At 38.4% G+C, this 15,321-nt stretch overlaps 2 protein-coding genes across 2 annotated transcripts in view; both read right to left on the reverse strand.

The window, feature by feature from the left end:
* LOC134749434 (putative phosphatidate phosphatase) overlaps positions 1-15,321 on the reverse strand; it is a 136,881-nt gene that overhangs the window by 96,755 nt on the left and 24,805 nt on the right. The gene's annotated exons all lie outside the window — the stretch shown is intronic.
* LOC134749367 (hillarin) overlaps positions 1-15,321 on the reverse strand; it is an 80,209-nt gene that overhangs the window by 60,642 nt on the left and 4,246 nt on the right. The window contains exons 2-3 of the mRNA XM_063684287.1: positions 8,100-8,574; positions 4,297-4,612 (exon numbers count right to left, since the gene is read on the reverse strand). Coding sequence (XP_063540357.1) covers positions 4,297-4,612; positions 8,100-8,249 — 466 coding nt within the window. The 5' untranslated portion in view covers positions 8,250-8,574. The remainder of the gene's footprint in view (positions 1-4,296; positions 4,613-8,099; positions 8,575-15,321) is intronic.

Consider the following 15,321-nt stretch of genomic DNA (forward strand, 5'->3'; position numbering starts at 1 on the left):
TTTATCCTTTTGTGTAAAGTACTATATTTTTTTCTTTGAAACAAATGAATCTATCTATCTACTTTCTACAGACAAATTTAATAATATAACAATATAAACAAAAATATTCGTATGCACCCTCAATAAAGTATAATTTTATTAATTTGAGTAAACTGGGTATCAATATTTGCTGTTTATTTCGTTTATGTGCTATTTTGCTGTACATAATTTAGTGGCCGACTAATCGGCCATTTTTGCCGACTAGTCGCCGACTAATCGCCGACTACAAATGTGGCCGAATAGTCGGCTTTCCCGACTAGTCGGCGACTAGTCGGTACATCCCTAATTAAAATCGAAAGTTCGGTTTCTGCCTCTCTATCACTCTTGCATATTCGATCGATAGAGAGATTAAAAGTAGAGAAGCAGATAACGAAATTTCAATTTTCGCGTTTCGCGGTAGGCCACCTCACCTGTATACAAACCAAACACAAACCGCCTTGATGCATCAATGTCATAGTGAAAACTTGTCAAAAAACTGTAAGGCATAGTATGTATAAGTTACTCTATGGTTTAGGATGTGCATTATTGCTGCACTCTGGTGGCATTGCAGTAATATTCCGTATTGATTAAACTGTTCTTGAAAGTTAAAAACGGTTGAAGTCTTAACTATTCGTAAGTGTCAAAATTAATTTAAAATAACAGAATACGACATGACCAAAAAAACGAAAGTAAATATTTTATTAGATATGTAGGTATATATACGGCTCTTGGCGCTTCGCCGGCTTAATAATGCTTTCATCGGTGTTTCTTTTGCACATTTTCATATCTAACAAGTCTCACAATAGCCTTATATTCGAATATTCGACTAACCAAATATTTACCCGTAACTTACGTGTTTGCCACTATCAAAGAGTGTCTAAAATAGAAGCTTCTTAGCAGCTTAATAAACTAAATCACTATTATTCTGTTGTTCGTTTTTTTGCAGTGTTGAATACCTATCTACAATCAAAACGACAACGATTTGACTTCCTTTACCGACTGCACTTGCATTGCCTGAGTTGCATGACACAATGGTCGACCTTGGTCGCGGTTCATTGGTCACACTCACACACAATGTGCAGAATCTTAGACTAGGTGGCTAAACTTACGTGTCAATCGGCCGTGTCATTCCTACGGTTACAGCATTGATGCGGATCCGGTGTGAGAGCGAGACAACGTATAGTTTTTTTTTTCAAGTGAAAAATATTCGCAATTTTGGAATTATTCCGATGACACATCAGTAGATAAGGAACGTGCGGTTAAAGTTGCTGAGACGTTAGACCCCACCTCTGAATACAAGAATATAATTGAATAAATTTTGCTCGTAAGCACAAACAAACAAGACATTACATAATTAAAAGAAAAAATAAAATAAGATTAAAGTGCCACGAAATGGCCTCATCTCAGCATGTTGCTGGTGGCTTCCAGCGCTGATCTTCCGATGAGACCATCAGGTGAGAAGAATCACGGAAGGTAACTGACAAGAAGAAAATACAAAATAACGTACAATGAACAAATAGATAAATAAGAAAAAGTTACACAGCAAGAAGATACAACCATAGAGTAACTTATACTAGAGCGGTACTGTCATAGTAAATTTTGTAACCCCAGTAAATTCACTGCCATCTGTCGACACACTTTAAAACTAAAAATGAAGATTTATAAAAATACGATTAAATGTATTTAAATATGGATAAATGATTTTTTTTATTTGCATTAATTATATTTATGATTTGGACCCATGTTCTTTCACTGATATGCGTTAAATTTTTTAAATAACAAACGAAACCGTCAACGCCATCTATACGACAGTTGGCCAAAGCTAGTAGCGCCCTCTGATCGAGAGTCAAATTTTCTTGATTTTCGAGGCACGTTTTTTCCTTAGACTGTATCTATCTATTACGGAGTTATATCTATCTTTGATACAACATAACGACTAAATTAAAGCTATTTATATAAAACAAGCATCGTACTTATAACACTCAGTCACTGCATCGGTTCGGTCCAACCATACCTTGGCTGAACATTACAGCTGCATATGCAACTAGCGCCAACGGTAACTACACGAACTAAAAGGCAATGACAGACCAAACCAAACCTTTGCATACAAGTTAGTATACTTAGACTATACCTAATACAAGTCTAGCCGTATCGTTGTTGGTACACCGAGCTGCAAAAGTGCATGACCACCTTATCAATTGATTTCATTAATTCATCGCAACTATTGAAGAAAAAGACTTAGGACTTGAGGAGTTTAATACCTAGGAGTTTAATTTTGCAAATTCGTTACATGACAAGAATGCGATCGGATCATCTGCTGCATATTCGCTGAGTTCAAAATTCTTTATCATGAATTGCATCCAAACAATCGATTGATTGTTTTTTTAAACATGCACAACTTTATTACAAGCCACCGACTTCATGAAGACGGAGCTATACTTTAGCGCTATAAAAATGATTCACTTTCTATGGAAATTTTACACGTAGTGTCTCGTTTTCATTGCTATTGAGTGTAGTAGCGTATTTCCCATTGGGTCCGCGATTCCCAAGGGCCTCGCTTTGTTGAGCTAGACGCACTTTAACGGTAATTGCTGATAACATCGTGGTTAGAGCAGTCTTGACTCTTGGGGCTGTGAGAGTTCATCATTGTGATAAATTAGTCTTTATTGCAAGCTTTGCTAATTGTGTAATTATAGTGGTTAAACGGAGATTTAAGTTCGCTTCTTGACTGTGGATGTGAGCTCAAAATTAAGGTCGTTGGTTTGACTTATAACTAGCATAAATGGGGCATTTTCTATGAAAAGGGACCTTATTGTCGATGGCGCTTACGCCGCACAGCGTCGCGCGGCATTGCATTTATATCGAAACATCGTTTATAATGGCGTAAGCGCCATCGACAATAAGGTCCCTTTTTATAGAAAATACCACAAATAGCGTCTTTTTCGTTAATTTTGTGCGGTTGAAATAATGTTATGTGCATTTTGTAAGCAGGAAAGTAGAATTTTCCATTAGGCACACACTACAGCCATTTAATTTGATTTTTGTATTTATTCGTTGATTTATGGTCTGAATATAAGTAAGTAATAACTGGGCCTCACATTAACTCAAATGCTGGCTACTACTCTTACTTAAATTACTTACGCATAAACATTATGTGATTTCACAGATTAAGTACTTATTTAGTAGATGGAGTGGGTTTATTTGGTGGTGGATGTAAACTCGCGGTCACCACACTGCTGGGCCATTATGCTTATGCTGACACGCTGACCGCTGGCTCCAGAGAAAACAGCGCTGTTGACCACGCTGGTCGTGCCAACTGCATTGCTTAGTAGAGAGACCAGTTCGGCTTCCCTACTCGATATTTTCGTTTTGTTTACTATTTAATGGGTTATGTTATCTGCGTTATTTGTATTGATGTGTGAATAAAGTTGAGTTTTCTATTCCACTTTGTATATTACGAGAAGCAGCATGCAATTGAAGCGACTAATTCAGGTTATTGCGTTTACGTTTATGAACTTTTTTATAGGGACAAATAACTGAGCCTATCGCATAAATAAATTCCCTTATTCAAACCCAAGACTTCGACCTTGTTACGCAGGATCACTAATCACTAGGCTATAGCCACCGTAAAATTTACTCCTGTAAAATGTAAAACATTTACAAGAAAACCGCACAAGTGAGAGTCGGAATCACGGTTCATGAGATATAGCCTGGTGACAGACAGACGGACAGTGGAGTCTTAGTAATAGGGTCCCGTTTTTACCCTTTAGGTACGGAATCCTAAAAATGTAACAAATACTGACGTAGGTAGTACCTATAACATGATTTAGGATGCAACTGAGAAGTGTGGAACGCCTGTGTGATGATCGCTAGTTTTCGCAAACGCTTCATGCGGAGTCTGAGAGAGAAAGTCTACGTAAGCGTCATTTATAGAGTTGTGGTCATATTTAGGGAAATGACGCCTATACTGCCAAACGGCTCTTTAGGACCGTTATGTTAGCTGAGTATTCGTATTCATTCTCTTAATGTTTTTATTTGGTTATCTGCTATATTAAGTAGGTTGACTGCTAGAGAGGACGGAAAACGGTGAAACGTTTCTCTTTAACTCTGCCCACAAAGCACTGGTAACCAACCGGAGATCATGGTTCGAACTTCAATGAGTTTATTTAATATATAAGACAGTTTTAAGTAGGTTAGTGTATTTTTATCGTGCTATCGTTTTTGAGCGCGCTGCGGATGCCGACAAGTTGTCCAGGTGGTGGACCTTGTCATACTCACGCTCATTGTCAAGGTTCCGGGCGAGGCCGCGGATCTGCTCGTTGACGTAGTTGTTGCTGCGCGGCACGTTGAGCGCGCTGCGGATGCCGACCGACGAGTTGTCCAGGTGATGGACCTTGTCATACTCACGCTCATTGTCAAGGTTCCGGGCGAGGCCGCGGATCTGCTCGTTGACGTAGTTGTTGCTGCGCGGCACGTTGAGCGCGCTGCGGATGCCGACCGACGAGTTGTCCAGGTGCCCTGGACCGATCTTGGGCACGTGCGAGGAGCAGTAGACTTCCTTGTCCTCTGTGTAGTGCTGGTTGTTGAAGTAGGTCTGCGGAAAAGATTTAAATATTAGGAAAATGTATGATGTGTGTAATATAGAGGAACTGTGGGAGACTGTAGCTTTTAAGGCCTGTGCACACCGGATGCTTGTGCGTATGTGCGCACGCGCGTTGTAATATACAGATTCTTATGACACACGGCACACCGCTTGCGTGACGCGTGCGTGCAAGGCTCCAACGTTTTAGAGCACGCGCACGTGCATCTTCACGCAAAAGCAGCCGGTGGTCTCTGGCCTTTAACTACAGGGATGCCCAATCATAATATATGTATGTTAAAATCTATTAACTGAATACTAACAGACCAAAAAATAAAATCTTAATTAATAGGGTATTTTATGCCATAAACTATAATTAAACTATTTTCATACTTTTTCTCTTATGAAAAGTAAAAATGCTCTAATTCTGACAAATAGTTTTCTTTCACTTGCTTTACATAAATAGTGAATTTTGATACCTTGTATTATTTTCTACATTTGAATGTAAAGGTGACATCACGGTAACATTAGGTAACTCACCTAGTCACTTACTGTTGCACTGTATTGCTCCACAAACCTGCGGTGTGGATGCACCTTACCAATTAAATCCTAAAGAGCTAATCAAACTGCTTAAAATAACCTAATTTCACGGACATTTATCTATGAATTCAATAACCATATAAAGAGGTCGAAATTATCCATTCACTACTAATCCGAATACAAAAGATTCTGACCAATTTGCATTGACCCCGTCATAATGCATTTTGGCGGAGGCGTGGTTAAAGTACGAGCAGATCGAGGTATCTAATAATGCTGGAGGCACACAATGGGATCGATGCGCCGTGATGCACAGTTAATTCATAACAATACAACAATTGTTTGGAAATTGGGAACTAAGTTTAGTAAATTAGATATGGCGACAATGCGATTGTTGATGTACCTATTATTGAATTGATTATATGCTTATTATCGGATCATGTTTTGATGATGATGAGATAACTTTATTAACAACACAATTTGTTATATTCACTCATCTTTGGACAAACCTAGCACTCGCAAAAGATCTGGCTGTCCCTTAGAAAGGTTTTTTTTCAGACAATGTGGTTTTACTATATCGAGAACGAGATTGGTTCAATTCAATAGTAAACGTTGCTCAATACAGTATAACCTACATAACACGCTAAAAGCCTAAACGTTGAACACCCCATTTATTGATATTAATATGATATTCATAACATAAGAAAACTAAATTTAATGACAAATTAAGAAGACATTAATACCCACTAAATAAACAAGATTATTTGCGTTCTTAACAGACGTCAGAAGCAATGCAGCAAATGCAGCAATACGTACCACCTAACATAAATCATACAAAGCTTTCATTAACATTCAATCATGAGAGAAAATTAACATAAAAGTATTATATTTACGTTATAATTGTTTTAATGACAATAGTACCGCTAGCCGGTTTCATTAATGGAATAATGACATGCACCCATGTGAGTAACTCCACAAACATTGAAACTGACAGTACAAACACACTGACCATTGGTCGACTTTAAGGCTTTCACAATAAGGTTCACAGTCGACTGGGCTAATAGCACATGAGTCACTGAACAAGTGAACACCCAGCTGACTCATCTCTGTTTATTTTCATGAACAATTTCATATGTTTCAATTTGTACATGTTATTTGTTTTTAGTGGGAGTATTATTTATCTTTACCAACTTATTAACTACTTTATGTTATAACGTAATCCCTAATTCAGCAGCTTACGTTTGATTTGGATGGAATTGGAGTTCATGGGTGGAAGTTGATTCTTACCACAATTATTTGCTTTATTTACTTCTTTCTTTCATTCAATACAATTTAATGATGCTTCGACAAGATTGAGTCGATCTGGGTACATAAAAACTTATTTTTTATTCAAGAACGTGTCACTTTTTTTCTAAATTTTGACCATTCCAAGAAAGTAACATAAAAAAAAGATGAAAGTTTCTAAAGACAGATTGCTTGTATTTTAGTTTCGTATTTCCCCTCAGTGTTCTTAGACAAAAATTGTACAGATTTCAACATTAAACAAGTTTTTGGCATAAATTTCAGTTTTGGTATAAGCTTTTATCACTGCTGTAGTTTTCTTTCCGCAGGCGACTAATACTCATCGAGACAATTCTAACAACCTCAAACACAATTAGTTTGCGTTGTTTTATCACAAATTTCCTATGGCCACCTCCTGTCACCATCATCAGATTTGCTATATGTCAATTATGTCATCATAATATTGTCATCCTATTTACATATGCATGCAAAATTTCAGCTCAATCGGAAATCGGGAAGAGAGTCAAATTAAGCTTCCAAAATTTGACCCACACCACACCCCACACTAACTAGCAGGACAAGTCAAAAAAAGCTTGTAAATTAAATACCCAACACAATAGTCATATTAATCATGGTCAAGTGTGACTTAATAAATTAATTTGACAACCTAGTAATCTTGTATTAGAGATTAATGTTCAGCCAAGTTTTTTGGGCTGACATTACGAGTCGAAATGCGACTAGACTCAAGTACCAAGGTCGGCCAAATGACAACGAGAAGGTCACGATTGTACGAATTAGTGCTTCTTTTGTTTTTAGTTTATAAAGCATTCTTGATCATGGAGACTATATAAAGGAGCCAAATCTCTATGTATGAAAAGTGTCCATCAAAAAACAGTAATTAGGCGGCGCCACTATACACCGAAATACTACCAAAAACAACCTACGTAATTTAGTCGGGTTATTTGTTGGTTCATGTCCCAGAGCCTAACTAGCGCCACCGGAGAGATTAGGAACTATTATTTAAAGCTGAAAGCGGTCACTTTTGCAACAATTCTGCCATAAGAGATTGGCATCCTTTCTATACCATCCATAATTCTTGATATTACATTAGCTAAAATGTAGCTAAGTAACTATTGGATATGGAACTAAGCAGTAGAATATATCGACATCTGTTTAGCGAAAATGTATAATACAGTCAACTTTTTTCGTGATTTCGAGGTTCCCATGCAAAAATTTGTAGTAAAAAGTATATATTAGTTAGCAAGCCTAGAGGTAAGCTCGTACCCGTGAGTTTTTCGGAACTTATATACGAAATATCATTTCTGTTTTACCAGTAGCTTTTCTGTGAAGGAATATAGCGTGAGGCAACCGGATTAATCCCATCCCAATGCGGCCTAGTTTCCCCTGCGGGTCGGAAGGTCAGATCGCTGTCGATTTTTTTTAAATAGCAGGCTCCAGGGCCAGGCACAGAGGTTGTCGGACCAGGGGCGTAGAGGATATGCCCGGGGCAGTCACCAAATTTGCGCCCAATAACGACTGACAAAAGTTTCCCTGCTGCTGCCTTTTGCCCATTTTGGCGCCCCCCCTTGATGGCGCCCGGGGCACTTGCCCCCTCTGCCCCCCCCCTAGTTACGCCACTGTGTCGGACAAAGCTAGGAAGATAATGATGATTATTTATTCTTACCTTCAACGTGAGCTTCGTCCTGCATACTGCACATTTGAAGCAGCCACTGTGAAAGAACGTAAAGTCCTTCAGCGGACCAACTCGGTCCACTTGGTATACGATCTCGTTGCACCGGAAACAAGTGCTTTCGTAGAAGTTGGGCCGGTACATCGTGGCGTCGTCACGTCATCTCAGTTTCACTGTCACTCTCACTGTTCACTCCCCGCGCCCACTGTCACTGATTTCACTGCAGTGCCTCATGTGCTGACTGTCACTTGTTTCACTGTTCACTGCAGAGCGCAGCACGTTACGCGCTGTTCACTGTCACTAGTTTCACTGTTTACTGCAGTGTGCGATTGTGTGGTTCCACTGTTCACTGTGTACTTGAAGTCCTTATTACGGACAGTTTATTAAGTTCCAGTGTTTCATTGCTTAAAGCTTATCGTAGATGTTTGGTTACGGACTAGCAGTCGATTCGTTTTGAATGTTTGCTTGCCTGGAAGAGGTTAAAATAGCGTTTATTAGAGATGTGTTTTGGAACAAATATGTCATCTCTGTGCAACATTAAAACTTAATGATTTATCACTACATAGTATAAAACAAACACACTTTCCGCTCTGTATGTATGTCTGTCCCTATGTATGCTTAGATCTTTAAAAGTAGGCAACGGATTTTGATGCGTTTTTTTTTAAATAGATGGAGTGATTCAAGTGGAAGGTTAATATATAATTTGTAAAGGATTTGTGTAAATTAGTTGAACTACCCGTGCGAAGCCGGGGCGGGTCGCTAGTATATGAGTAACTTTTGCGGTTAATAAAAATAATTGAGTTGTTGAATGCCATCTGCCAAGGATCTCATACCTCGCACTTAAACTATCGTGAGACATATTTCAAAATATCCGCGACGAGGCGGGCGGCGCGGGCAGTGCACGACGTACAACCGCCGCGGACACTCGTGCCTGAGGAAGGATTCCCAAAGAATCCGAACATGTCGCCAAAAGCGACTAAAAATAATAGTGAGTAAAAACCGTACTGATAAATATTTTGATCTCATACCTATTGTGGCTATAATCTTTTTTATGTGGGAGGCCTATATATTCAGGAGTGTGTTCTCTTGTCACTGAAAAATATACAGATATTTACAACATCAAAATCCTAAAAACGTATCTATATAATAATTCTCTTCCGGGTCTAACTTGTATAAGTAGATTTAGGAATTTACGTTTTAGGTACAATTTACCTATATATACATATATAAATTTAATTTGTAGCATTTACTTTTATATTATTTTTTCCATTAATTCTCTTTATTTAATTGTAAGGACTAAAACAACTAATGGTGTGTTTCTACGTTAAATTAGTGTACGTACGTACGTACGAATGTAGGTAACCGTAATTACGTTTTGCTAAAATTTTAGTGTATGGAATATTTATCAATTCTAATCAGCCCGGTTCGAAGGACCGAAAATGTGGTGGATTATGTATACAATAATACAGTATAAATATATCGAATTCTATTGAATCAAACACATATTTTCCACTGGTTATTAAATATAAAATAACGTGCTTTCAGTACAAGATTAAACAAAATGTGACACTATTTTTACATGTCATTGAGGTCATTCTAAATCTAGAAAACGAATATAGTAAAGTGCGTAAGTTTTAATACTGCATACCTACTGCATGTTATAATAATATGCATATTCATAGGCACATGTTAAATGAAGGAAAGTTATGAATCAGTCTTGACCCACGCTGGGCAAATCATTCGTCCGGAACACCCTATACTGCCCACTGTTAATCGCCCTCGAATAACGGGCCAATGTACTTATTCGGAAATGTGAGTGAAACTCATCGAAATATGCTATTAAAAAACCGGTAAAGTGCGAGTCGGACTCGCGCACGAAGAGTTCCGTACCATTACGCAAAAAACCGGCCAAGTGCGAGTGGGACTCGCGTTCTAAGGGTTCCGTAGATTACACAATTTAGACAATGTATTTTTTACGTGAAACGTCGTTAAAAAACCCGTAGGGATCGGATCAAAAACTATGTAATTATTAATTACTAATTAAGTCCGACTCACGCTTGACTGCACATTCCTAATAGGTTTTCCTGTGATCTATAGTAAAGAACTATTTTGTGTATTTTTTTTCAAAATTTTAGACCCAGTAGTTTCGGAGATAAAGGGGGGGACTGGTCATTTTTTGTCTATTTTCTTGAATAACTTCTAAACTAAAGAAAATATAATTATTTGAGATTCGCACAATGAGCTCTTTCATTTGATATGTAACACGATATAGTTTGATAAACTTTATTTTTTAATTTTCTCATTTACCCCCCAAAAGTGGACCCGATGTTTAAAATTAATTTGTTTACGTTACATGTCCATGAAATAGTATCAAGGATAGCAATGGCGAAAACAGCTTTCAACGCCAAAAAACATTTGCTTAAGGCTAGGATCTCTAAGAGTACAAAAAAACGCCTAATTAAGATATACATCTGGAGCATCGCTTTGTATGGGTGTGAGACGTGGACAATGCGGCAGAAAGATAGGAAGCGATTAGAAGCTTTTGAGATGTGGTTGTGGAGAAGAATGGAAAGAATAAGTTGGACGGAGAAAAAAACGAACGAGGAAGTGCTTCGAATTGTGGGAGAGAAGAGAAACCTGCTGAGAACTATAGAAAATAGACGAGGCAGAATGATAGGTCACTTGATAAGACACGACACTTTCTTTAACACTATATTAGAAGGCAAGATAGAAGCGAGAAGAGGCCGCGGAAAACCACGAGCAAGCTACACACAACAACTGAAAGCGAAAGCAAATGTCGTGTCTTACAGGGACCTAAAGAACCTGGCCGAGGACCGAGAAAACTGGCGCATACTCCACCGACAAGAGCCATGCTCTTAAATTATGAATGAAAACATGTCCGTCTTTGGGTCACAAACTTACATATGTATACCAAATTTCAACTTAATTGGTCCAGTGGTTTTGGAGAAAATAGGCTGTGACAGACGGACAGACCGACAGACAGACGCACGAGTGATCCTATAAGGGTTCCGTTTTTTCCTTTTGAGGTACGGAACCCTAAAAACGGCAAAAAATCACGTTTGTTGTTTGGGAGCCCCACTTAAATATTTATTTTATTCTGTTTTTAGTATTTGTTGTTATAGCGGCAACAGAAATAAATACATCATCTGTGAAAATTTCAACTGTCTAGCTATCACGGTTACGGTTCATGAGATACAGCCTGGTGACAGACGGTCAGACAGACAGACAGACGGACATCGGAGTCTTAGTAATAGGGTCCCGTTTTTACCCTTTGGGTACGGAACCCTAAATAGTAGCATTCACAAGAGGCATTTTGGCTGAATGCTCACTAAAGGTAGGACAAAAATAATACTCAGGTTGAGTAGGAACCAATGAACCAGTGGTACAGTCGCCATCAAATATATCTGAGCGGTCAAGGGGCTCACAAATATCTGAACACGCCTCTATTGTCAAGGCGTTAGAGCGCGTGTTCAGATATTGTGAACACCTTGCCCGCTCCGATATATCTGATGGCGGCTGTACATACAGAACCACTACATTAATTCAAACATCTACTTAAGTATAATATCGTGAGGTCTGTGCATGGTACCCGTTAATTTCCACAATGCAACAGTTCTAGAAACGTTTAAATGTAGTTTATTAACAATGCAATGCGATGCAATGCATGCTAGATGCTGCGCTCGCGGCGATGCGTGGGACTAGTTAGGAGCGGAAGCGATTTTATTTGCTAAAGAGACCTAAAACGCGTAAAATCGTTACAAAGACAGAACCTAGGAGGATATAACTAAACGGAGACGCCACGTCTGTAATTTTCTGTACAAAAAAGTCTGCCGATTTTTGCGGGGGAGGAGAACGTCAAATGTATACGTAACGTAAAAATAGCCATGTCAGAAACGTCAGTTCATACATTGTGTATGACCATTGGCCGACTATTTTCGACAGAGGGGAACGCCTGTTAATGGCTACTCCGTTTAGTTATATCTTCCTAGGACAGAAAGGATCATATATGTTGCCTATTTGGGCCATTTAGGTGCAAATAAAACTACTATTCGGTATTCGGTCTACGAATACCGAATTTCTGTTGCGCCTACCTAAAAATATAAATTACATAATAAAAATAACCAAAAACTAAGTATATTTATTATTTAAAATGTATTCTTGGAAAGTTGTTAAATACGAAGACTTTTTGAGCATTTTTTTAATTCCAAAATATTTTATTTTTATCATGGGTCTGATTGGATTGACTAACTACATTCATTCACTCTGTTCAACAAAAAATATATATCTTAGCAAACGTTGTGTTTTCATAATAATTGTGACTCAAAATGTTTGCATGTCATGCCGAATATTAGAGGGACAGATAACGAATTTTCGATTTCCGATGTCGAGTTAGGCCCTACGAAGCTTTTATTTCGCTTTGCTGCGGTCAAGGACGTTGTGAATCGCTCGCGCCCGTGCCTTGCGCCCGCGCAGCACCCGCGGTGACTATTGGAACGTGCCAATATAATGATAGCCCGCAACTTGTTTATGTGGTCGTGCGGCGCATTCGCAGGAAAGTCGGCTAGATCGCTTAATAAACTAGACTACTTTACATGAATACCTTCCGAGTCGATGTCAAGTGGAACAAAAATGGGACAAAAATGTTCCGGAACGGGCGTCCAAATGCCTATTAGGGCCCACCAAGGAAATTAGGCTTTAAAGTACATTTATTGTATAGTTAACGCTATCTCTACTAAGCTCGTTCACTTACCTGTACTAACAATGGCATTCTGTTAAACAAAAGCCATTATTTATTTTGTGTGAGCGCGTGGCCTTGTGCCTGCGCGCGTGGCCAATTGTGTGTGAGCCTCAGGCACAAAGGCCACGCGCTCACTCTAAATAAATAATGGCTATGGATTAATGGAAATTGGATAAGTGAACTAGCTCAGTAGAGATAGCGTTAACTATAAGATGTCCACATGAAAGACGAATAACGCTAACTCATTCCATTACGTTTTCTAAGGTTATATATATATTTTATAAGTTTTGTGTATATCCGGGGGTTGTTTTTCTGCAATGATGGTTTCTGTGGAATTTCTTAGCTATCTACTTTTCGTATACGTGCGTTCTACCAACCCGACCCAAGGGAAGAGATTTATGTTGTATGTTTTTACCTACTCCGCTACTGGTTGGCTACCAATACTATATTTAGAAATGTTTGATAAAGTATTCTGAGCATGAGATCATTTTTATTACAGATTTATTGATATTATCTCTTTCGCATCTATCCTAAAAGGAAATTGACAATTTGGCCATCCTTTAAAAATATACAGCGAAAAGGCGTCAAAGCTAATAAAACTGGAGGAAGAAATCAGCATAATAATAGACCACCAAAAATGTACATAAGCATAATTTCACAATATAGAAATGGTTTTACGACACCACTAGAATTTGGAAAACATAAAAACTAGGTTATTTCTACATTTTGCAAACACTACAACAGTTTTTATTACATTGTGTTAAGGGTTATAGCGTTTTTCGTGATAGGTAAGTGTGATATAGTTGTGTAGGAGCGGATTTTGGCGGGCTGGTCAGCGGCCGGATTGGGTGGCAGTGTAGGAGGGCTGTGGGTGCCGAAGGGCTAATCGCGAACGCCTTTTACTTCTTACTCAATGAAACGAAGAATAAGATAGTAAAGTGCAAGGCCGAGCGAGGGTTGGAAACAATCGAAATTTGTAACATGTAAACTTGTAAAGCAATTTAATAGTTTTCAAATTAGGTTAGGTTAAACCTGCATGGAGTTACTATGATTACCAGTACAATTTGACACTAGGTTAACGGTTTAACCGCTTAACCCCGGTTAGTGGGAGTTCTTAAAATTGACTTCGTAGAGTTAGACCACGCTGTTTTCATGATAATGTTATATCAAGTACCTATGGCATCCAGGCAGATATCCTAGGGCTCACGGTCCTATCTATAGTACTTATTAAATTTGATGATATTTAAATCATGAAAAATCGGAGTTACACTTTTATAGTTTCGTTAAATTATAAAACAAAACAAAATGACTCTAAAAAAGACTAAACGGGCAACAATAGTCGCGCGTTGATGTCTTTTGTACTACATTTTTGTAGTACCAATTTTCATTAATTATTTAGGTTTTATAGTAAAAAAAGTATTATTTAAATGACTCGTAGAGAAAGTATTGTATATAGGTACAATAGTGATATAATCAAGCATTTCAATCTCGTACCTCCCTTAGGCAACTCAGCAAGCTTCGTTGCCTAAACTTTGGATTAGGAGGCTGTAGGATATGGAATCATGTATGCGCTGTCAATGCCAAGCCAAAGCAAACTCAGCGTGGTTGGATCTACGCGTGCAGCAATACACTTTACAGTACAACTGACGATTGAACCGGCTTTGACTGTCATTGATGGAAAACCGCAGATCACACATCGCCCCATATAATATCTTATCTACGTTTGAAGTTGTTCAAGTTAGTATAGCAGCTGTCACTGACGGCATAATCGGGCCCACGCCGCGCTTTGTAATTCGATTTACTGGTCTAGTTTATCTCGGGATGTGAATACATTAGTAGATTGTCTAATGCCGTAGAATTGGAACTACTTAAGTTATGCGTGAGTGACTTTACCATATAAATAATGGAAGCGTTAAAACTCTGACAGTAGTATATAATAGTCCTTCATCGTTTTCGATGACGGTGACCCCAGATAAAAAATATGGACATTGTCTAGCGTGAGCCCTAATGTGGCTGGCCAAAAAAATTTGCGTCTGACAGTAGTGAATAGTAGCGGTAAAATCTTGCTTGCAATTCTGATAGATCAGGTTATCCGCTAACTTCCTAAGTCTGGATTACTCACTGATATTTTTCTTACGCTTACAGGTATATGGCCTAAGATACACTTGTAAGTTTTACTTACGTAAGTAGGGACACAGCTATATTACAAAATTAGAGATGAATATCATTATCTCATTCTAACAAATAGCTTTGTCCCTACTTACGTATGCAGCAAGGCCTATGACTGAAATTATCGGTAGTGCCAATTCGATATCGGACGTCGGGTGGGAAAGACAGAACAGACAGATGTTAGAGTGTCCTGTGGCATGAAGTCCGCCTTATTTGCCATGCAGATTTTTTAAATGAATAAATAAATACAGAAAAATACATATGTTGTATATTTTACTTCGAACCGAT

Source organism: Cydia strobilella, chromosome 18, assembly GCF_947568885.1.
Source record: "Cydia strobilella chromosome 18, ilCydStro3.1, whole genome shotgun sequence".
NCBI classification, from domain to species: Eukaryota; Metazoa; Arthropoda; class Insecta; order Lepidoptera; family Tortricidae; genus Cydia; species Cydia strobilella.